A 25,478-nucleotide genomic window follows, 5' to 3' on the forward strand; every position below is an offset into this window, starting at 1 on the left:
AAGTGCCTTGAGAGCAGAACCACAAGCAGAACCCAGTACCCCAGGGTCACACTGCAGGCTGTCCCCACATCTTCATAGCAGGGTCAAGGTACAGCTTTAAAAAGTCAGCGCCAAGGATCAGCTGATCTGGAGAACTACAAAGGGAGCTCTCTTGGCTCTGCAATGAATAAAGAAACGCGATTATAGAAAACCAAGTCCTGATAGAAAGGAAAAAATGGCTGTTACTTTTCTCTAATGAGAAAATAGGTAAATTTTCCTAATACACTAGCAAGAAATTGAAGCATGTTGGGAATGGGATTATTCCGATATTTTGTTGCCAATGTTCAATTCCCCTATAGGTAGCAATATAACTCATACATCTCAGAATCCCTCCTGACCCTGTGCTCATTAACGAAAAAGGAAAGGAACTTTATTTAAGCTTATATTTCTACATATCCTTACATGTATCCATTTATTTATTTTTTTACCAAAAAATAAATAAAAAACGATAGCCTATTGTTTTTGGCCAGGCTAAACTTAAAACAATTGTTCACATGAACATTTTCATACGAAGAAAGCAGGTGGAGCTCTCTGCTTGCTTTCCTATTTTCAATTTTTTTAGATCTTTGATTATTGGTAACTGGTGTTGCTGAAGACCATCTGTTTGATCATGCCAAATTGTTTCAAATTAGGCTGCTCAAAAACTAAAAAAATAAATCACCTCTAAAAAGAAGGGGGGTCCTAAGACCATTCCAACTACGGTACGAAAATAGAAGGAGCACTTGACTAAAAGGTCTTTTTATCACATTTTATTTTCATTAAATTATCGATAAAATAGGAAGCCAATGGGTTTTAGGGGTTCAGTCACTCCCTCATCATCAGGACACAGGTTGAACTGGATGGACTATAGTCTTTATTCAACCCTAACAACTATGTAACCATAGAAGGACAGCTAGCACATTGTATAATCTCTAAATGTAGCTACATATTTCATTTCTGCCACTGTCAACATGTGGGGTCTTTTTTAATAGACCATTTAATAAAACATTGCTTTGGATTCATTGACATTTGGTGAATGGCTTCTTCTGTTTCCTGTTTACTTGAATTGGGCAATGTTAGGCTGCCAGTGTGTCACTGTACCTTTAAAGCCATATTAAACCCAAAAACAAAAAGGCAATATATTGCTAACTTTTCCCTTTATTTCACCTGATGATCCAGCCAGTACCACACTTTCTCTTAGAATTCTGTCTTTGCATTCTGGATGAAGTAGTAAAGCAGACACCTTTAGACATCAGCCTTGTCAGTCTGGGGAGAGGGTAGCGTTTAAAGAGAAGTATGGGGGATTTACTTTTATTAAGATTGATACTTACCTGCAGCATCAGTCCCCCGATGGCTCAAACACTGAGAACCAAACGCTCAAACACCGTAGATCGCTTGGTTCTCAGAGCTCCCTGTGCAGAGAGCTGGTGACTGCCAGTCAACAGCTCTCTGCTCTGACCCCACCCTGTTCACTGGACCACTGGGCTGTAGAGGGTGTGGGAGCAGCCATCTCAGCCTCTCATCGGCTCGCTGAAAGGTTGAGCCGGGTGTCGGTCCAGGCATATGGGCTGATCCCGACCATACGGTTGTGACTTTTCCCGAGCCTGGAATGGCTATGTGACGTCAGCTGACAGTGGGCTTCAGTGGGTCTGCTGAAAACGGGTCACAGGAATGCAGAATGAATTGCACTCCAGTGATCCACAGGAGAAGTGAAGACACAAATTTATGAGACTAGCACATTTAGATGAACTTGACTAACAAATTGAAGCTGACCTTGATTTAACACTTTAAAAGCGGTTACAGCAAACTGTATTTTTTCTTTTTGGATAAAGGTTTTACATAAATAAAATAAACAATGACCATTGTACACTACTTGGCTAGCTGGATCACTAGGCAAAAACAAACAAAAAATGCCTCAAAAATAAACGAATGCAACCATCACATCTACGAATTGGTGATCTGCAATAAATACATTTTTGTTATTGGGTTTAAAATCGCTTTAATAAATTTATTGCTATTTATGTCCCAAGTTGGAAGTTCTGTTAGATTAGAATTAAAGAGCACACTATGCAGAATGGCTTTAGTGTGGCATTAGATATATTTTCAAACATATGCTACAAAAAAAAACTTTTTTTTTTAATGCAAATTGTCAGAACAGTAGGGTCTGCAATGTCATTAATAATGTGAGATCAACTCAACATTGTCAATATCTAGCGCAGAGGTATACCATTAACAGTTTCTTGTTATGGTATTTTATAAAATGTTGTTTCAATGTTTGCTTTTTAAATTAAATAAAATGTAAAAAAAAAAAAAAGTTGATATTTATTAAATCAGTCACTTTGCTGCAATAAAGCACATTTGTATCATCGCAACATTACCATAAACAGTCAAAATAATGGAAAATGTAGACAATTATGCATACATTTTTTAAATGTGTATGTATGTATGTATGTGCGCGCAATGAAATAAGCGTAAAACACCAGAGGGCGCTCTAGTAGCAAAGACTACAATCTGTAACACTAAAATAAGGGATAGTGTTCTCCGTCATAAAATATACAGCTTTTATTCCCTTCATCTAACTGTAAGAAGTCAGATGAGGCAACAGCTCTATTTGTTCCAGGGTCCTAGACTATTTAATTGCATCACTGTATTTGGTGCTCTAGCACAAAATTAACTTTTAAGATTAACATCTTAAATTATATTTATTGTAGCATTTAAAAGACCTGGAATATTTCAGCACAGAGAAGAATGAGCAAACATTTTATTTTTAGAACCACCACAATGCTTAACACACTAAGCATATGGTATATGACTGTATTCATCCTTCCAAAACAATAGCGATCACTAGGACAACATTTTGTGGGCAGGCTTACCAGGTTCATATCTTAAAGGGTTTTTAAAGACAGAAGTTTTTTATTTATCTTAACCCTCCTGGCGGTGTTCCCGAGTCTGACTCGGGGTTAGATTTCTGTGCTGCGATCGGTAACCTGAGTCAGAGTTGGGCTTGCCTCGCTGGATCCACAGACTGTGTTTACTTACCTTGTCCCTTAATCCAGCGATGCCACCGCGCTGTGTGAGCGAGCAGGACCTAACTCGATTCACACAGCGTCCTCCTGTGCCGCCGATCTCCGTTCCCTGCGACGTTACGACGCACGGGAGCGGAGAAATATCCATTACTTGCAACGGACAAAAAATGGACAAAAAATAGTGCAAGACCCGTCACATATTCCGTTATAACTAACGTCCGTACGTTATAACGAACTATTACGGATCTTTACGGAACATAAAAAAATCCCATAGACTTTAATGATATTTTACAAAGGACGTATAACTTCCGTTTTTTAACATTATCTGGCTGGATTTTAATACGGATTATTAAAACGGATTTATTTTGTAGTGTGAAAAGGGCCTTAGACCCCATCTACACTGCTGCAGCTAAACGGACGTTCAGAGGCAGTTGGACACTTTTTTCAAGTGCCCCTGAACTCTTTCAATGTTATCTTATGTGTACATTTACACAGGTTTGTTTACTGTAGTTTTTAGGCAGTTGCGTTTATAGGCCTATTTTTTAAGGCAAGTTTCTGACGTTTCAGACACCAAGCGCTTCTAAACATGGCTTAACGCAGTAATCCGCGTTTAGCAGCGTTTCGTTTATAGGCGTTTTCCGTTTTTGACCGTTTTTTTTTTTTTTAGAAATGCTTCTAAACTCAAACACGGCAAAACGCGGCATGTAAAGGCAGAAAAATTTACGTTTTAAACGTGGGTTACTATCTGTCAAGTTAAATCGTTAAGGAGAGGTGGTAAAAACGTCCTGTGTACATGAAGCCTTAGTAAAATGTGGAAAATCCACGAATAGTAGAGATGGGCCCACAGCTCAGATTATGTTTAAAGTGGAAAAACAAATTGCAAACAGGCAAGATTTTTATTGCAGAAGTTACTGCAATAAAGTTACTTACCTGTCTGAACTGCATGTTCAGCTCACTGTTAAGAATTTTGCCAATGCTGAGTGACTAAACTCCCAGGCATGTCTTCTTGGTCCAGCCCACAGAAATGGCCGGGGATCAATAGAGATATATATATATATATATATATATATACATACACACAGTACAGACCAAAAGTTTGGACACACCTTCTCATTTAAAGAGTTTTCTTTATTTTCATGACTATGAAAATTGTAGATTCACACTGAAGGCATCAAAACTATAAATTAACACATGTGGAATTATACATAACAAAAAAGTGTGAAACAACTGAAAATATATTTCATATTCTAGGTTCTTCAAAGTAGCCACCTTTTGCAGCAGACACATCTCTAGAACTGTTAAGAGGAGACTGTGTGAATCAGGCCTTCATGGTAGAATATCTGCTAGGAAACCACTGCTAAAGAAAGGCAACAAGCAGAAGAGACTTGTTTGGGCTAAAGAACACAAGGAATGGACATTAGACCAGTGGAAATCTGTGCTTTGGTCTGATGAGACCAAACTTGAGATCTTTGGTTCCAACCCCCGTGTCTTTGTGCAACGCAGAAAAGGTGAGCGGATGGACTCTACATGCCTGGTTCCCACCGTGAAGCATGGAGGAGGAGGTGTGATGGTGTGGGGGTGCTTTGCTGGTGACACTGTTGGGGGTTTATTCAAAATTGAAGGCATACTGAACCAGCATGGCTACCACAGCATCTTGCAGCGGCATGCTATTCCATCCAATTTGCGTTTAGTTTGACCATCATTTATTTTTCAACAGCACAATGACCCCAAACACACCTCCAGGCTGTGTAAGGGCTATTTGACCAAGAAGGAGAGTGATGGGGTGCTGCGCCAGGTGACTACCTCTTGAAGCTCATCAAGAGAATGCCAAGAGTGTGCCAAGCAGTAATCAAAGCAAAAGGTGGGTACTTTGAAGAACCTAGAATATGAAATATATTTTCAGTTGTTTCACACTTTTTTGTTATGTATAATTCCACATGTGTTAATTCATAGTTTTAATACCTTCAGTGTGAATCTACAATTTTCATAGTCATGAAAATAAAGAAAACTCTTTGAATGAGAAGGTGTGTCCAAACTTTTGGTCTGTACTGTATATATATATCTATAGATATATATCTATATATATATCTATATCTATATATATATATATATATATATATATATATATATATATATATATATATATATATATATATATATATATATATATATATATATATATATCTATGTATATCTAATCTATATCCATCTATCCATCTATCTATCTATCTATCTATCTATCTATCTATCTATCTATCTATCTATATCTACATAGATATGTCTATATATATAGTTAGTTAGTAAGATTTCTGTTTAGATTACCATGCAGCAAATCTACTAATGCCAGAAGATAGGTGAGATGACAAAATGCCTGAGATTCTGACTGACAAAGCTGCCAAAGATAGATTGTCAGACTCTAAGGCCGCGTACACACGGTCGAACATGTCCGCTGAAACTGGTCCGCGGACCAGTTTCCGCGGACATGTCCGATCGTGTGTACGGCCTAGCGGACAGGTTTCCAGCGGACAAAAGTTTCTTAGCAAGCTAAGAAACTTGTTCGCTGGAAACATGTCCGTCAGACATGTCCGATGGTTAGTACACCTAATCGGACATGTCGTGTAACCAGCGTCCCGAAATCCCGCGCATGCGTCAAATTGATTCGACGCATGCGTGGAAGCATTGCACTTCCGTGTTTGAGAACGTCGGTGTCTTCTACGTCACCGCGTTCTCTGTCCGCGGGGATTTTGGTCTGATGGTGTGTACACACATCAGACCAAAAGCTCCCAGGAGACGGACCGTTTTCATCGGACATGTCTCCTCGTGTGTACGGGGCCTTAAAACCTAAATTTCCCTCTGAGTACTGATTCAGTCATTTAGTCTACCTTAGTTAGGCATGCATAATATATATATATACATACACACACACAGTAAAACCTGTGAGCATAATTTGTTCCAGAAGCATGCTTCTAATCCAAAGCACTTATATATCAAATAATGGAAACTCAAATTATTCGTTCCACAACCATTTATTCATGGGTCTTTCAGTTTATAGTCCATACAAAAAGATTAAAGCAATGTGACCAGGTTGTGTAGCCATAAAATGCCCATCCACAAATGGAAGCCTTCACAAGGGGATTAAAGGGGTTGTAAAGGTAAAAAAAAAATCTCTAAATAGCTTCCTTTACCTTAGTGCAGTCCTCCTTCACTTACCTCATCCTTCGATTTTGCTTTTAAATGTCCTTATTTCTTCTGAGAAATCCTCACTTCCTGTTCTTCTGTCTGAAACTCCACACAGTAATGCAAGGCTTTCTCCCTGGTGTGGAGAAAGCCTCTTGAGGGAGGAGGGGGCGAGCAGGAGTGTCAGGACGCCCACTAACACACAGCTCCTGTCTATATCTGTAAAGTAGAGAGCGTCCAGACACTCCTGCTCGCCCCCTACCCTCTCAAGAGGCTTTCTCCACACCAGGGAGAAAGCCTTGCATTACTGTGTGGAGTTACAGACAGAAAAACAGGAAGTGAGGATTTCTCAGAAGAAATAAGGACATTTAAAAGCAAAATGGAAGGATGAGGTAAGTGAAGGAGGACTGCACTAAGGTAATGGAAGCTATTTAGGGAATTTTTTTTTTTACCTATACAACCCCTTTAAAAGCAAAATCCAGCAGGAGCTACAGAGTATTAAAGAGAAGAGAGGCGCCTGTAGCAATGTGTTGTACCTTCATTAATTGTAACCATATTGCTACACTTACAGGCGCCTCTCTTCTCTTTTATACCCAGTTGTGACATGACTCCTACTCTTATATCAAGACATCGATTGTATATCAAGTCAAAAATGATTAAAAAATGTTGCTTGTCTTGCCAAACGCTCTCAAACCAAGTTACTCTCAAACCAAGGTTTTACTGTATATACTTACATTTTCTTTTTAGTATTGATAAACATGCAGTGGATTATGGCACAAACTTGCATATTGACCCCAGATTCTGAAAGTCTAAGCAATGTCAGGGCTACTCAAACATAAAACATCACAAATAAAAACACTCACCTTTCTATGCCTGCTCTCAGCAGCAGCCAGCTGGGCCAACATCCTCTCCTGCATGGCCTTGCATTGCTTCATGACTTCCTTTAAAATGAACAGGGGGTTGGAACACACAGGAGGCCTCTGTCCGTGGTTGTCCTCCTTGAGGGTCTCATAATCCCTCTGCAAGGCCAGCAAGGGATCACTGATATTGTATTTACCATAACGCTCTTCAATGAATCTGTCTTTATGCTGTGCCTGGAAAAAATAATATATTACATTACAAAATATATAGTGTTTCTATATTAAATACAGACCACAATATATAGAAAAATTCTATTCATTTAAATCAAATCTTAGAACGGATTTAATAGCAAATGATATTTGATCATTTTAAAAGCAGCTGGTATTATTAAAGTATTGAAACGCTGCATTTGATTTATACTGGTTTGCCTTGGTCCTCAAAAGAGGAAAGTGTCTGTGATCCATAACAGATGCTTTATTACATACTCCTAACATAAAAATCCATGCCATTCCACTGGTACTCTATCTAACGGTAGCTGTGTATCAAGGCCATTGTAAGCTCTGTTGTACTGGTCCTTCTCCCATGTCACAGCTCTCTAGCAAAGCTGCCAGGAAAAGCAGTCATGAAAAACAAGTTGTGGGTTTAGTCATTTTCTGTATATGAATTCTTCAGGATTTGTGTAGGTGGAGGCATGGCAGAAGTGTGTTATACATCTACTTACTTTATGATAAAAGCTGTTCCTTTTTCTTATTTTAAACCAGTATTCACTAGCAACCCCTAGACAGAAGCTGTGAAAATTCAGTGTAAAAACCCTAATTTACCTTGTTCATTTCAGCTTCCTTCTTCTTGTCTGCTTTTCCCATTGGCTAGGACTTTATATTTTAATTTCTATTGGTTGAATTCAGGAAGAAATTCCAGTCAGGCTGGGTTCACACCTATGCGAATTGGATGCAGCTTTTGCCACATCCGATTTGCATAGCAGGAGAATGTGACCGGCTCTCTATGGAGCCAGTTCACATATCTCCGGGGTGGCTGCGGAGCGCACTGCACTGTGCGTCTTTAACTCCATTTCAGGGCCGAATTCAGGTAAATCATCAACAATGGGATGATTTCATAATATGCAGAAAGTCTGTGTAAATTTGACTTTACCTTCAGAAGTTTGGTTTTTAGCTTGCGCTTACAAAGGCATGATTTACTACACTAGAAAAATTAAAAGTAAAATCAGGCTTGGCTACTTTAGGTATTACAGTTGCATTCCTAATTCTTTATACAAGATGGGGACCCTATTTTGATGCTTCAAAAAAATAATGGTTTTACCTACAGCCATGATTCAAATTTCATTTTTTTTTTTTTAAATTGCAAGTGTTTATTATACACAGTATTTTAAGCAAATATTATTTCATTTAGTTAGTGCCGGTTCACACTACAGCGATTTGGGATCCGATTTGTCAAGACCTCAAGTCGCTTGACATCAGAAATCCCATGTTAGTCAATGAGAGACATCTTAATGTACTACTGAAGTCGCTCCGACTTCGGAACAGGTTCCTGTACTACTTCAAGGTGACTTCTAGGCAACTTGTACCCACTTGTACCCATAGATTTCAATGGAAGTTGCCGCCAAAGTCGGATCTCCATCTTATCTGAAGCAACTTTACAGGAAAATAAAAAATAGTTTACCCAGGCAAACCCCTCCCTCCCACAGAGCTGATTATTCTGTGATTGGCCACAGCCAAAGTCGCCTGTCCTGGAGGCAACTTTAAAGCACTGTACAGACGATTGGTTTGTCCGATGGACTGTTTTCATCGGACAAACCGATCGTGTGTGGGCCCCATCGGTTTGTTTTCCATCGGTAAAAAAAAAAATAGAACATGTTTTAGTAAAAAGTAATTTTTCTCCTTTACTGGTATGTGCTGATAAGAATTGAGAATGCCAATCAGCAGTGTTCAAACTCTAATCAAGAAGTGAAAAATGAGGGGTTCTGTTGAAATCAATCCACGGTCAGGTAAACCAACTGAAATTTCAGCCACAACTGCCAGGAAAATTGTTCGGGATGCAAAGAAAAACCCACAAATAACTTCAGGTGAAATACAGGACTCTGAAAACATTTAGTGTGGTTGTTTCAAGATGCACAATAAGGAGGCACTTGAAGAAAGATGGGTTGCATGGTCGAGTCGCCAGAAGAAAGCCATTACTTTACAAATGCCACAAAGTATCCCGCTTACAATACACCAAACAATGCACAGACAAGCCCTTAAACCTTCTGGTACAAAGACATTTGGAGTGATGAGACCAAAATTTAGCTTTTTGACCACAACCATACGGCCTCATGCACACTGGACGTTAAAATAACGTTATAAAAACGCCAGTAGGGGAGCGGAGCTAGCCGGAGACCGGAATGGCCGCGCTGTAACAGAGCTCCGGATCCAGCGGACCTAAAGCGGCCTAAAGCAGCTTATCCAGCGGGGTTTTCAACACCCTATAGCGGCGTTCTACCTCCCAGGGAGCCGAGGAAGCCACCTTAGCCATGGTGCGACGTAAGACGGAGGGGAATCGTCCCCTTAAGCTCACTGAATTCTTCTCAGTGGGGCCTAAACAAGATGGCGCCGACGCGTCCTCCACACCGCTGCCCAGGGATTCACAGGCCCCATCCAGATCGGGGAAATCTGCAAAACGAAGCAGCCCTCCAAGACATCTGAACTCCCCACCTGCCACCCCGTCCTCTGGAAGCCCAGAAAAGGCAAGATTCAGACTGGATGCAGCGGATGCCAGCCATGAGGTGAGCTCACACATGGAATCGGGGGATGACACTAGGGAGCTGCCTGACTCCATAGACTTATTCCCCACTAACAACAAGCCAGTATTAGATACTGTGCTGAAGGAAATGCTAGTGTCCCTCAGAAGCACCCTCCACTCTGATATGGTCTCATGTGTGCATAAATTCAGCTCTGACCTGAGACATGTGGCTGACAGGGTCACTCATGTGGAGACCAAGATGGGAGAATATGCCTCCACCATCAATGCCCTGGTAGATGCTAATGAAAATAATGAGGACAATATAGAGTCACTAAAGGCCAAAATAGCAGAAATGGACAGATCAAGGAGGAACAATTTAAAAATAAGGGGGATCCCTGAGTCTGTGAGACAACAAGATCTGCGCCACTATGTAGCTCAACTGTTCACAGATGCATTGCCTGACATGTCTGAACTGGACTTCACAGTAGATAGGATTCACAGACTCCCTAAACCCTCTTATCTGTCGGATAACATCCCGAGGGATGTGATCCTCAGGCTCCACTTCTACCACACCAAGGAGAAGCTTATGGCAGCCTCGCGCCAAGCAGAAGGGATACCGACACAGTATGCTAACCTCCAATTCTATGCAGACCTATCACAGCACACACTGCAAAAGCGCAGAAACCTTGCTACGGTCACAAAGGCCCTCAGAAATCATAAACTGACATACAAGTGGGGCTTCCCGACGAAACTGATCGTAACAAAAGATGACAGGGAATACGTGATGGACTCCCTCGAGAAAGGATTGGCTATGCTCCAGGCCTGGGGCATAGTTCCGGATTTGCAACAGCCTCCACGTCAGCGTACCGGCAAAGGAGACCAAGACCAAGAATGGCGTACAGTAGACCGCAGGAATGCTCGCTCTCATACTTAGCCTGGATTGAGCCAGACCATAAGATAGTTTCCGCTGGAGAGATGTGTTTTTTTATTTCTGTTTCTTTTTCCGTCTCTCCCGGCTCCAATAACTTTATACCCCCTACTTACCTTCTGAGTGACCGTGAGTCACACCCTCTGCATTTTCACTTTGGCCTTTGGCCTTTACTGTTTTTTTATGTTTTCCTTGTTTAGATTTTTTTTTATGCCTTGCTGACCAGACCCACTGAGATGCCCATCGCATTCCAGAGATCAAGCACCGATCTGCCTTCGCCTCCACCACAACCAGATCCTTCATCCAGGTACACCGCCTTGGAGACTCAGACTCCTCGCTACGTAAGTGCTCTATTACATATCTACACTTTTAAGCACTCCTTGTATCTACCCCCATGGTGGTGAACTTTCTTACCCTGAACACCAAAGGTCTTAACCACCCAGCCAATAGAAGATCTCTCTGGAAGGACGCTCTGCAGAACAGGTGCGATATTTTGTGTATCCAGGAGACGCACTTTGCCCTCCACTCGCACCCCAAATGCGCACACCCTAACTTCCCTCACTTGTACATGGCAAATGCTGCAGTTAAAAAGAGAGGGGTGATGGTGGCGGTGAGAGACTCTGTGGCTTTTCATCTCCATGACATGATTTCTGATCCACAGGGCCGCTACCTTATTTTGGTATGTGAAATCAACTCCACCATGTATACAGTGGCAAATGTGTATGCCCCAAATATTAGGCAAACTAGATTTTTTCATAGAGTTATGAAAAAAGTGAGAGCGATACAGAAGGGTTTGTTGGTGGTGTGCGGGGACTTCAATATAACGTCCGACCCCTCGGTGGACATGACCTCTTCTCCTAAGAGGATCCCGCCTTCTCTGAGGGCTTCTATACAAACTCATGAGTTGTTTGATGTATGGCGATGTCTGAATGCAAATGAGAGAGACTTTACCTTTTATTCTACTGCACATAAATCTTATAGCAGAATTGATATGTTTCTAGTAGACAGGTCACTACTTTTCAAATGTAAAAAAGCCAAGATCGGTAGCATCACGTGGTCGGACCATGCCTCGGTAGGTTTGACTGTAGAGGATTCTTCTTCTCATAGTCCCACATATTTGTGGAGAGCCAATCCTGGCCTGCTGAGGGAGGGTCCGTCCAGGTCCTGCATTGAAAAAAAGCTAGAGGAATTTTTTGATCTGAATCAGGGGACGGTAGAGGATCCATTCGTATTGTGGAATGCCCACAAGGCGTTTATCAGAGGTATCATGATACAACAGGGGGCGAGACTGAAGAGGGAAAGGCGGCAGCAGACCGAGCAACTTATCTCCCAAATAGACGCGTTAGACAGACAAAATATGGAACACCCATCTCATTCCCTAGCGAACCAAATTTCCCACCTACGCACTGAGCTCAGAATTAAGTTCCTTGAGGACTTTGAGAGGGCCTCCAGGAGGCTAAAACTCTCCTACTACACCAGTGGTAACAAAGCTGGGAAACTTTTGGCCTATAAACTGAAGGGACATAGAATTAAATCCCAGATATCCCACATACTTCAACCCCACACCTCAATTAAACAAACGCACCCACAAGCAATAGCTGATTCTTTCAGCCAGTACTACAGTTCGCTGTACAATCTTAAAGAAGATCAAACAGTCCCGCAACCCACGGAGGGCGCAATAAAGGCCTTCCTAGAAAAAATGTATCTCCCTCAATTAACACAAGACCAACTCGAACATCTTAACACACCCATCACTGAATTAGAGGTAAAAGAAATCATTAACTCTCTTCCACTCAATAAATCGCCAGGCCCAGACGGATACACTGGGGAATATTACAGGGCATTTAGGGACATTCTTTGTCCGCACCTAGTGGGGGTGTTCGGTTCTGCTGCTGTGTCTTCCTCATTCCCCCAAGAGATGCTTAAGGCAACAATTATAGCTCTCCCGAAGCCAGGGAAGTCCCCAGACGTCCCACAGAACTTTAGGCCGATTTCACTTTTAAATAACGATGTTAAGATATATGCCAAGCTCTTAGCTATCAGATTGATGACTGTGCTGCCGGGGATCGTAGATATTGACCAGACAGGGTTCACTGGGGGCAGGCAGACAGCGGATGCTACCAGACGCCTAGTCAACCTGCTGCATATCGCTAGACGTAGGGGAACGCCTTCTCTGCTCCTATCTTTGGACGCAGAGAAGGCGTTCGATAGGATCCACTGGGGATTTCTGGCAGAGGTCCTGCGAAAGTTTGGCTTTAGGGGATGGATGTTCTCGGCCATTATGGCTCTATACACAAGCCCATCGGCTCAGGTTTATGTAGCTGGTACGCTTTCAACACCATTTCAGATATCAAACGGCACACGCCAGGGGTGTCCCCTATCTCCACTTATTTTCAATTTAATGATGGAACCCCTGGCCGCCCAAATAAGGACGCACCCTCGAATTTCTGGTATAATAGTGGGCCCAAAAAAGCATGTCATAAGCTTATTTGCTGACAACATCATCTTAATTTTATCCAAAGTAGAGGAATCCTTGCCAGCAGTCCAAGACACACTTCAGTCCTTCTCTTCCATATCATACTACAAAGTGAATGAGGCGAAATCCCACGTGCTGAATATGGGTGTTGGCGAGGAGCTGAAAGAAGCCTTACAAAGTAAATTCCCTTATGTGTGGCGAGATGAGGGTATAATATACCTGGGGATAAAATGTACCTCTAACCCCGAGGACTTAGTGCCTGCTAATTACACTCCCCTTTTGAACTCCCTCAAATCAAAGCTTCAAAAACTAGCTATATCTGAGATGTCGTGGTTGGGAAGGCTGGCAGCCTTCAAGATGGTTGTCTTACCTCAAATTTTGTATATATTTAGAACCCTCCCTATCCCCCTGCCCAATATATATTTTAAATCCATACAAGCTATTTTAAACAATTATTTGTGGCAGGGCAAGAGGGCTAGGTGCGCTTTTGGTAGGATAATTAAGAGTAGATCAGCGGGGGGAGTAGGTCATGTCCACCTACAGGACTACTATTTTGCGTCTATTCTGGCTCAACTAGCTCACTGGTTCAACCCCGACTCTAAAGTACAGTGAAAAGACCTAGAACAGAGACAGATTCCAAGGGGAAGCCTCAGTGAGTTTCTACTTTCAGCTCATCTTACTAAATCCTTAGACAAAAGGTATGCCCCCCCCCCGATTTTGGCATCACTGAGAGCTTGGGCCCATTTACGTACAGCTCACAGATGGACTGGTCCCACAGAGTCGTTTAAATTCCCCATAACGGCCATTCATAACCTAATCCCGGACATTAATCTCACTCCTTGGAAGGAAAAGGGTATAGCTCACCTAGAAGATACAATAGAGGACTCTAACATGTTGCCCTTTGAAGCTCTGCAACAGAGGTTCGGCCTTCCAGCTAGTGAAAGATACAGGTACATCCAGATCTCCCAAATGCTCAAAAAATCTCCTCAGATTTTTACCCACCTTCCGGCCCAGATGACAAAGTTCTTTCTCCATCCGTCCACTAAGCCCAAGGGCATATCTATCTTATACAAGGGCCTACAGGAAAAAGACACTTTGGTCAAAGAACATAATATTATAGCTTGGGAGCGAGACTTTGGGGTAAGTTACCCAGTCCAATCCTGGGCAAAATCCATAAAGATTCTGACTGCCTCCACTAGGAGTACCAATCTCCTTGAGATGCACCAGAAACTGTTACTTCGTTGGTACCTCACCCCCCATCGCTTGGCCAAGATGTTTCCAAACGCCACTGCAAATTGCTGGAGGCAGTGTGGAGAGAGGGGTACGCTTTTCCACATAATGTGGGAATGCCCGAACATCAGGGCACTATGGTCACAAGTAGAGGGCGTCCTGGCTGGGGTCTCGGATTTCTTCCCACCACTTCATCCTGCCATGGCTATACTATCCATAGGCATTGATGCAATTCCTAAATCCCAGGCAATGGTAGTTTTACACATCCTATTAGCCACCCGCCTAGTAATTCTTAGACATTGGAAGAATATAACTCCTCCCACAATGGCAGAAATCATAAACATGGTGCACACTCACAGCACCTACGAAATCCTCCATGCTTCGGCTTTGGGAAAGTATGAAAAGATCAATAACTTATGTGCTCCATGGCACATTAGACATGTCAGCAAACAGTTAGTTTGAATGCACTATAATATGCAACAAAGGTGGGGCATGGTCAGCTAGGGCGTACAATACTGTTGGTAGTGTCAATGTTAATGGACAACAGCCTTTCTGTCCTGTTTTTGATACACTACTCTGATATTTTATTCTTTACTTTTCTTTTCTCTTTATTTTTTGTTCTCTGCTTATTCTTCTTTTGATCTCCTCGAATATATGAATATAATCATATTTTCTGTCACAGTCATGCCACTCAAAAATCTGTCACAGTGGGGGAGACTTGGGTGGTGAGAGTGGGGGTATGGACCATACTTCCTATGTATGGAGCTGGCCACCGCGACCATAGAGAGGGATCGCAAGGGGATAGCTATGACTACTTACCCCAGGATAGTCACCCGGGGCCTCCACCCAATTCTGGGCCACATGACACTGCAAAGAGTACGAACATGATCCACCGCAGAATGTGTTATTGTGTACTGATACCTATTGTTCCAATGATTTGTGATCTCATACTCATCTAAATCTTATGTATATGTCTACTTCTTATATTTGTAATGCATGTACTATTTTCTAATGAAAAATTTAATAAAAATTATTCAAAATAAAAACGCCAGTAGCCTTGCAGTGGGTTTTTCAAAAAAAAAATTTTGTTAGCATTTTTCCGCGTTAGCGTTTTTTTGTTGAAGAATTTTATTTTATTTTTTTCAATTGATCAAAAACGTTAAACGCTGGTGAGTGACGTTTTTGAGCGTTTATCGATGTTTATCAGCGTTAGAGCGTTTTTACAGCTGAAAAACGTCTCTCAGAACTCACTAGTTTTTTTTTTTTTACTGCTCAAAAACGCCACTGCCCAAAACTGCTGAAACAGCCTATGTGTGCATGGACACATAGGATAACATGATGGTGAGTTTATTGACTGTAGAAAAAAACATCTACTGCCAAAAACAGCTGCTGTAAAAACATCCAAAAACGTCCAGTGTGCATGAGGCCTGTGTGAAACACGGAGGTGGATCACTGATGTTTTGGGGATGTGTGAGCTACAAAGGCACAGGAAATTTGGTCAAAATTGATGGCAAGATGAATGCAGTATGTTATCAAAAATACTGGAGGAACATTTGCATTCATCAGCCAGGAAGCTGCACACGGGACTTCTTTGGACATTCCAACATGACGATCCAAAACACAAGGCCAAGTCGACCTATCATTGGCTACAGCAGAATAAAGTGAGGGTTCTGGAGTGGCCATCTCAGTCTCCTGACCTCAATATCATTGAGCCACACTGGGGAGATCTCAAACGTGAAGTTCATGCAAGACAGCCCAAGAATTTACATGAACTGGCAGATTTCTGCCATGAGGAATGGGCAGCTTTACCATCTGAGAAGATAAAGACCCTCATCCGCAATTATCACAAAAGACTTCAAATTGTCATTAATGTTAAAGGGGGCAATACACGGTATTAAGGACTGGGGAAAACTTTTGATCAGGGTCATTTGGGTAGTTTCTGTTGCAATTATGATTTAAAAGGAGTAAACACAGTTGATCAATAATAAATGGCTTCAGCCAAACACTAACCATGAGCAAAAGAAATGTTGTTGTGTTATCATTCATATTCTCTGAAAAATGGCCAAGAAATCATAAATTCTTCCAGGGTATGTAAACTTATGAACACAACTATATTATATATATATATATATATATATATATATATATATATATATATATATATATATATGTATATCACTCTATTCACTAGACCAGACTGGGTGGGAAAGTAATGAAGATGTGCTTTTAATAACCATTTTTTCCACATTCAGATTACAGACAGAGACAGACAGCTGTTAAAATACTCAAAAAACTTGTACTTAAAAAAAGCCGTATGGTAATGTATTCAGCATTTAATGTGCGCTATTAAGCAAAGCCACAATTTTAATGTGTGACTGGAAATGTCAAATTACGTCACACAGATGATGCACATGTGTAGTACAATGATTTTTCAGGGTAAATATCTCCAGACTATGGCTTATGACATCATTCACCCAGGCATCACAAACATGAACTTGATTGTCAGGTCTCCTAAAAATCATATTCAACTCAGGGTAAGGCCCCTTTAACACTTGTGTGACTTGTCCTGCGACCTAGTACTGCAAAGTCACATGGCAGGTCATACCCCATGATTTCCAATGAGTACCATTCATATCTGTGCAACTTCAAGTTGCACCCACTTCAAAGTAGTCCCTGCACTACTTTGGCCTGACTTTGATGCGAGTTGAGGTCCATAGACCTCAAGTTTACACATGCATTCCCTGATATCACATCAAAATTTCCAGTGAAGGGACAGGGCTCAAACACAGAGATGAAACAAATACTCCTACGAAAGCTGTACCTGTTTATCTGCAGCCTTCTCTTCTCTACGGACTTCTAAAACACACAGATCAAGGGCTTTTACTCAGCCTCAGCAAGCAGGGGGCAAGGTTCTGATGTGCCACACTGTATAGCATGAAGTAATACAATAGGTTGCCTTTGCAATTCAACTAGAAAATAAATGACTGGTGCTAAAATGGGGTACATATATGTAATTATCCCACTATAAAGTTTACACATACATGCTCTTGTTGCACTGTAGTCCTTTCTGTAGTGATAAAGTGGATGTGCACCTGCATGTGAGTTGGGGGCAAACATGGACTCACCTGGAACAGTACTAATTACCTTGTTTTAGATCAGTGGTGTCAACGTTGGTCATGTTGGGGGCTGCACATGAGGCCCCTCATATAATCGAAGGGCCACACATAAAATTGTGAAAAATGAATATTCAGTGTCAGAGACCGTAGACACACAACAAAATATGTTGTACAAAGACTATGGGCATTATACAAGAAATGGCCACGGACTGTGGATATAATACAGGAGAATAATTGTGCACGTGAAACAGGAGATGTTCAGAGAACACAGACAAGCTGTAGGAGACTGCCAAAGACTGAATATGCTACAGGAGCTGTTGGAGACCGTGGACATGCTTCAGGAGACAGCCATCTTGAGACCTAATACATAAAACCAGTGGCGGCCTGTCCATACAGGACGCAGGGGCGCCGCCCCCCTAATCCATGCGCCTGGCCCCTAATTTACATGCAGGGTGTCGAACGCATGGATTCTAATGGGTTGGGTTTTTTATGTGTTTGCTTGCCCACAAATGTCATAACAGGGGCACCAATGGCTAGGGATGCACCGATACCAGTTTTTTTTTAAGACATTGTAGGAGTACCGATACTTTTTCCAAAGTATTCACAAATACCAATTAATGATATCTATTTTTAGTGTCATTTGACGTTTTTTGTTAAGGCTCGTTCACACCATACACTGAAAACTGATAGGAGTACTGCACCGATTACACTTGCAGAGACATCAGTTTCACATCAGTTTTAATGTGTGTTTTCAGTAAGTTCTTACAGCCTGTTCACTGCGCGGGCTGACCTCAGTGCGATTTGAAAGAGTCATGTATGATTTTAGGCCAGTTCAGGTGTGATTTCTAATCTCATACACTGAAATTCGCACCTGAAACGGTAAATGAAATCGCACCATATTGGCTTTTAAATCTCATTGCAAACCGAGTCTGAAGGTATCAGTTTTACTATAAGAGCATTTGTATGAGTACAAGTACTCAAGCAAATGCTTAGTACCGGTATTGGTGCAATGCTACTAATAGCAATAAAACATCACAGCTTCAAGGCTTCCCTCCAAAGTAAAATACGTTTTGGAGATGGGCTTTAACACAATATATACAGAGGATGGACAAAAATAGGGAAAACAACATGATTTGCGGGTGTGAAAGCGATGATATGTTTCAAGTTGAAAGCGGAAATGATGCAACATTCTTTTGCTTCCGCTGTGTAAGGAGTCACCTAGCTAACAGCTGGGAAGCCTCACTTTCGTCATTCACTACGTGCGCTGCTAGTAACATGGAGCCATGTCAAAGCTTACTCAGCTCCAAATTATTTATGCCCACTTAAAGCGGTTCTCCACCCTAAAGTGGAGTCCCGCTGATCGGAACCCTCCCCCCTCCGGTGTCACATTTGACACCTTTCAGGGGGGTGCAGATACCTGTCCACTTCCGGCCCGGCATTCACGGGCAAAAGACGGGCATTCCATCACATCCCGTCGCCCCCCCGTTGTGTGCTGGGAACACTCGGCTCCCAGCACACAGCGGGAGCCAATCGGCGGGCGCGGCGCGACTCGCGCATGCGCCGTAGGGAACCGGGCAGTGAAGCCGCAGCGCTTCACTTCCTGGTTCCCTCAGCGTGGATGGCGGGGGGAGCAGCAGAGAGACGAGCGATCGCTCGTCCTCTGCTGCGATCAGCGCTGGACTCCAGACAGGTAAGTGTCCTAATATTAAAAGTCAGCAGCTGCAGTATTTGTAGCTGCTGGCTTTTAATATTTTTTTCCCATGGCACATCCGCTTTAACTGGTACCTCTGTGACTGAAGTTGACAATTTGCGGTGTCATGAGGTACAGTATCAAAGGTTATGACAGCATATACAGTTTCCAGGGAAAATGTTGTCTGATAAGCATAAGTGCGGTCGACATGGTCAACTCTACGAAAGAGACAAAAGGACATTGTGTAGGATTGTGACCTGGAATAAGAAAACTGCTGCAAAAGTAACTGCAGAGCTCAATCTCAGTCTTCCAAAGCCTGTGTTCACAAAAACTGTGCAGAGGGAACTCCATAAGCAAAACATTCACAGGCGACCTGCAATCGCCAAACCACTAATGACCGATATTATTGTTAAGAGGAGCAGAGAGTGGTGCAACACCCAAAAATCACAGACTATCGATCAATGAAAAAACGTAATATGGTCCGATGAATTGAGTTCACACGGTTCCCAACCACCAGACATGTTTACGTGTGGCGAACATCGTCCTAAGCTTACAAACAGGAATGTCTAGTGCCACCGGTAAAGTGCAATCATGGTTTGGGCAGCCATATTTTGGTTTTCTGCAGGTTCCAATATTACCTTGAAAGGTAGAGTCACTTCCAGCAACTATGTACAAATTTTGGCTGGCCATGTTCACTCTGGCATGTTGCAGATATTGTTTCCCAAAGACCGTGCCATTTACCAAGACCATAATGCTCAGATTCACAAAGCTGGTGTTGTCAAATCGTAGTATGATGAGCATGCAGATGAAGTCTGGCACTTTCCCTGGGCACCACAGTCACCAAACCTCAATATCATAGAGCCACTAGGGTCATCCATTATTCACCATCCAAGACTCATTTGTCGATTCCCAGGAGAATTCAAGCCGTCTTGGGTGCCAAAGGCAGTCCAACATCACATTAGTTAACAATTTCGTTATTCTACCTGGCGTTTCCACAGTTTTGTTCAACCCTTGTACATACACTATTCATTCTACTTCATTTATGCAAGCAGTAGTATTTATTACTTCCATATTAGAGAAAATTAATAAAGCGCTGACAATTTACGCAGTACTTGTAGTACATTCACATCAGTCCATGCCCTTGGGAAGCATACAATCTAAGGTCCCTGCCTCAAATTCAATCATACACCTACTAGGGCCAATTTACATAGGAGTCGATTAACCTACCAGTATGTCTTTGGAGTGTGTAAGGAAATCAGAATGCTTGGGGAAAAAAAAACAATGCAAGAAGATAAGAACATTCAAATTCCATACAGGTTGTGACCTGGTTGAGATTCAAATGGAGGACTCTAGTGCTGCAAGGCAGAAGTGTTAACCACTAAGCCACTGTGCTGCTTTCACTGCCCTGATAAGGCAAATGATTAGCTATGTTTCAGGGAAGCTGTTAGGCTTCCTTTGTTTAAATAATTACATACTTCATTTTAGAGCTTTGCTGTAGTTTTACTCCTGAAGAAGTGGGCTCTAACCCGTGAAACACACTTGCGTCGAGAAGTTGAAGAAAGCCTACTCATCACCTGGCTGAAGTAGGGTGTGTCAGGAAAGGTTCCCCCCGCTGGTGATACTGCCTGGTATTTGGCGTGCAGTACTGTGGCCCACCACCAGGTGTCTCCAGGCAGTCTTGGACTGCCAGGGGAGCTCTCCCCTGGTGGTATTATGTGATCCTTGGGCTTCAGTACTGCCGTCCACCAGCGGGGGGGTTCTTGGCAGTATGGAACAGCCCTTCCTGGGTTCAGGTGTGACCTGAATGCAATCAGCACGCCTCTATAAATACCCGGCATGTGTAATCACTCCTCGCCCTGGTATCGTTCTACTTCCTGGACCTGAGCCTGTTATCTGACCCTGTTTTCTGGACCCTGATTCTGATCGTTGGTTCTGATCCCTGCCTGGACTTATGCTCCCTGATTCCTGTTTTCCTTGGATTCCTACCCCGCAGCCCGTCCGCTCCATGCTCTGTTCTGTTCCCATCCTCACCCATCTGCTAACATCCCACGTGTATGACCTCGGCCTGGCTTTGTTTATGAATACGGTATCTCCCTTTGATTGTATATACTGTTTGCTGTCTATTGTGCACTGGTTGTCCCCACATGTTTGTAAATAAACACCTTTTTACTTCACTACTCACATTGTTGGTTTCCTCTGTGCAGTCACACAGTACTGATCTGCTAGCCTTTCTGACAGGGTGATGAGTAATAATTGAGCACTACACTTCTCTCCTGAAAATAAGACCTACTGTTTTTTTCCAGGACGGCTGAAATATAAGCCCTAAAAATAAGCCCTAGTCTAAAATGCTTGTAAAATCCTATAATCCACTCTATTACAGTAATATATAATATGTGTGGGCTTCTGTAATATAATTGTGCCAAATACCTTTGGTACAGCGCCACTGGGCATTCAGCTGACCTTCTGCGGTTCTCTTCCTCCTCTCCCAGCTGTCAGCGAGAGATCTCAGTCCCCCCTCTGCAGTGCTCGCAGCGAGGAAGAGAGCTCCAGCAGGTCATGGAAGCACAGAGCGGCAAGGGACGTGGTCACCATTGCGACCCCTTCCATTACACTAATGGTTGGGATGGGGGTGCTGCTACAAAGGACCCAGATAAAGTGTACTTGTTGTCACTCCAACTGGGACAGGAGCTGGTGCTAAAAAGGAGGCTGGATGCACTCTGATGCTCTGGGATGGCCCATTGATTGCAATTTGGGCTTGCTAACTCCGGCCAATTGATTTCCTAGTTTGAGGTCGAGGGCCACATCAGAGGCCTCTGAGGGCCATGTGTCCCAGGGCCCAATGACAATCCCACCAACCACAACCTCCTGGAGCACAACACAGGTCCCAGGAGGCTGCAGGTTTATTCAGAAAGCACAGTTCATCTTGTGCATGCGCAGTGGGAAGGCGGCTGTGTAGACACAAGGAATCACCGCCGGATTCCCACAGTAAACCGGCCCTTTGGGACCTGAAGACCGCCAAAGAACTGGCCTGGGTAAGGACAACGCTTGATCCCTGAACAGATATGTCTCCTTTTAATCAAAGTCAATAGCTACAGTATTTGTAGCTGCTGATTTTTTTTTTATGACCTCTTTAACCACTTCCAGCCCAAGGAAGTCATATGACGTTTTTGACTTTCAGTGGGCTGGCTGCAACTACAGGCATCATTCAGATATTATTGCCAATTCTGTGCACCGTAAGAATAATAGCGTCAGTTCCGCAGCTTGATCGTTCTTACATGTGATGAGAGGGGACATCCCTGCCCTCCGGGCTCTCCCGTGCCCTTGGGGAACCCGGAGAAAAGAGGAATAGAGATTTCATATTTTATCGTTGGAGGCCCTGCCGCGACATTATGATGTCACGTTCGGGCTGTGGTTGTAAACAAAGCTGCAATCTCGGCTGGAAAGCATGGGATCATTCATTTATTTTTTTAAACTGATGCTTTCCTGCCTGGAGGAGAGATGTGGGGTCTTATATACCCCATATCTCTCCATAAAGAGGACCTGTCATGCACCATTTCTATTACAAGGGATGTTTACATTCCTTGTAATAGAAATAAAAGTGATCAAAAAAAATAGAAAGTGTATAAATATAGTTTTTTAAAGTAAAATAAACAATAATAAAAAAAGTTTTTAAAGCGCCCCCGTCCCTGAAGAACGCACGCACAAGTCCCGCCCACATATGTTCACGCCGTTCAAACCACACGTGAGGTATCGCCATGTGCATTAGAGCAAGAGCAACAATTGTAGCACTAGACCTCCTCTGTAACTCTAAAACGGTAACCTGTAAAAAAAAATGGAAGCGTTGCCTATGGAGATTTTAAAGTACCAAAGTTTGGTGCCATTCCACGAGTGTGCTCAATTTTAAAACATGACATGTTGGGTATCTATTTACCCGGCGTAATATCATAGTTCACATCATACAAAAAAAATTGGGGCAACTTTACTGTTTTGTTATTATTTTCCCCCCCAAAAAAACACGTTTGAAAAATTGTTATGCAAATACCGTGCAACATAAAAAGTTGCAACAACCACCATTTTAATCCCTAAGGCAGGCATGTCGCACTTAATTTCATTGTGGACCGCATCAGCATTAAGATTGTCCTCAAAAAAACGGTTGAATCTGTAAGATTAGATGTCCAGCGCATCCCCTCCCCTTACATTAGATGTCAAGAGCCAACCCACCATCAGAAGTTGAGTCCCCCACTCTCCCTTACATCACAGTGCACCCCCTTTCCTTATGCTGATGTTGGGAAGAAGCTGGATGCATTGCTTGAAGCAGAAAGTAAAGGTTTGGAGGAGGACTGGAGCTCTCCTGCAGCTGCAGCAGAGGTACAAGGGCCACATGAAATGGCCTAGAGGGCCGGGTTCGGCCCACGGGCCTTGTGTTTGACACCTGTGCCCTAGGGTGTCTGCTAAAAAAACATATATAATGTTTGGGGGTTCTGGGTAATTTTCTAGCAGAAATAAATAAATATTTTTACATGTAGGAGAGGAGTGCCAGAATAGGCCCGATATGGAAGTGGTTAAGCAAAAGTATTTGTAGAATACATATATTGTATGTAGTTTGGAGGCATATAAAAAAAAAAGGTTTGGAGTCTAAAAGATCTATGGACCCGAAGGGGGAGAGGAAAAAATTACTCCGGCTAGGAGAAGGCCTTGCTAAGAAAAGCCGAGACCTATCAGTTTGGATTAATGAGATTAACCAATGTGGACATCTGTCAGTTGGTGGCGTCTCCTAATGGCAAGGTATTAGAACTAATATTTTTCTTTTTGTTCTCTGACTTCGTAGACCCTGTTGGGACTTTCCTTTTTTCTTAGCAGACTCTTAAAACAAAGAAGGGAAAGTAAACAGACTGGAGCATCAGCCTAATTTGTTGCTTTGGTATGACAATATATGTAGTTAACGTAGCTTGTCATCTCATATAGAAGACATATGAATCCATTAACAAAATGTTCTATAGTCGATTTATAAAGCAATAATATGGCCTTTTTGCGACCACTCTCTTGCTTTTTAAATAAAAACTCTGGAATCCTTTTCTGCATTACTTGTTTCATGATCCTAAAACAAGTCAATTTAGTGAGTTGGGTTAAATAAAGTGCAGACAGGAGAGCCCAGTTACAACATAGCAAAGTAAACACTGAATTGCCCTTTCAGTAGCAGTATCTGGGCTTTGCTTAAATAGGCCCTTATGTCCTGTTACATTTTTTTCCTACCTTTTTAGACATGGGTAAAAAAATAAAAAATAAATGGGCTAGGAAGCACAAAATTGAAGTCTGCCCTCAGTGCAAATATTTTCTTTGAACATATTTCTGAATAAATCAATCTGTTATAATATATTAAAAGGAATTGAAAGCATATAAAATCCAAGGCAACAAGAAACTTGTAGAATGACATTTTAACACACCCTTATCTTCTGCATTGTACAAGCAACTATTAAAAGGTAGCCGCCCTGCTCAAATGCTTTACGCAGACCTTTGGATCCTATATTCTGCACTATTAGTGGGTGTGTCACCATTATATTTTACATACTGTTGCCTAATAAACTCGGCTTTGCGGCGTAGCTTCAAATCCCAGTCATTTTTGAATCATAAAATATGTTTGTTTCTCCAAAGACTGGTGTCAAAGAGTTATTTCCATAAACTACTCTTATGCAAAAACTGTCAATATAAAACTATGCATCATACCATTAAAGAAGGAGGAACTTTTATTTTCATCACAGAGAACACCAACTGAAAACTTCCCTTTTGAACATTAATATATTTGCATATCAGAGATCCTACCAGTATTTTCTTTCAGGCTGCATACCATCAGCTCTACATCTTCCACAGCTTCAATGTATGTACAATTTCCAGAGTTGTGATGCAAGAGCTCTATACAGAAAGTCCCCTACAACCTTCAGGTTGCGAACTTTGAAAGATGTGAACATGTTTTTGCACAGTTTTTATTCAACCCTGAATGGACATCTACTTAAAGCGGAACTTCAGTAATGTTTTCATCTATTAAATCTTCTGCCCTTGTTGTTTTAACTTTAAATAGTAAAACATTTTTTTTCTGCCAGCAAGTAGCTTATACAGCCCACTTCCTGTTTGTCTGGTAATTGGACTAAGCTTATGACATCATGCACAGCTCTCTCTCTCACACTTTTGTGGTAGTTTGCCAGGAAGGGAGGGGGGTGAGTCAGAA

At 42.2% G+C, this 25,478-nt stretch overlaps 1 protein-coding gene across 2 annotated transcripts in view; it reads right to left on the reverse strand.

Annotated features, from left to right (window-relative positions):
* CTTNBP2NL (CTTNBP2 N-terminal like) overlaps positions 1-25,478 on the reverse strand; it is a 134,004-nt gene that overhangs the window by 11,000 nt on the left and 97,526 nt on the right. For both annotated transcript variants that reach the window (XM_040337490.1, XM_040337489.1), the window contains exon 3: positions 7,085-7,315. In XM_040337490.1, coding sequence (XP_040193424.1) covers positions 7,085-7,315 — 231 coding nt within the window. The remainder of the gene's footprint in view (positions 1-7,084; positions 7,316-25,478) is intronic.

This window comes from Rana temporaria, chromosome 2 (genome assembly GCF_905171775.1).
Source record: "Rana temporaria chromosome 2, aRanTem1.1, whole genome shotgun sequence".
NCBI classification, from domain to species: Eukaryota; Metazoa; Chordata; class Amphibia; order Anura; family Ranidae; genus Rana; species Rana temporaria.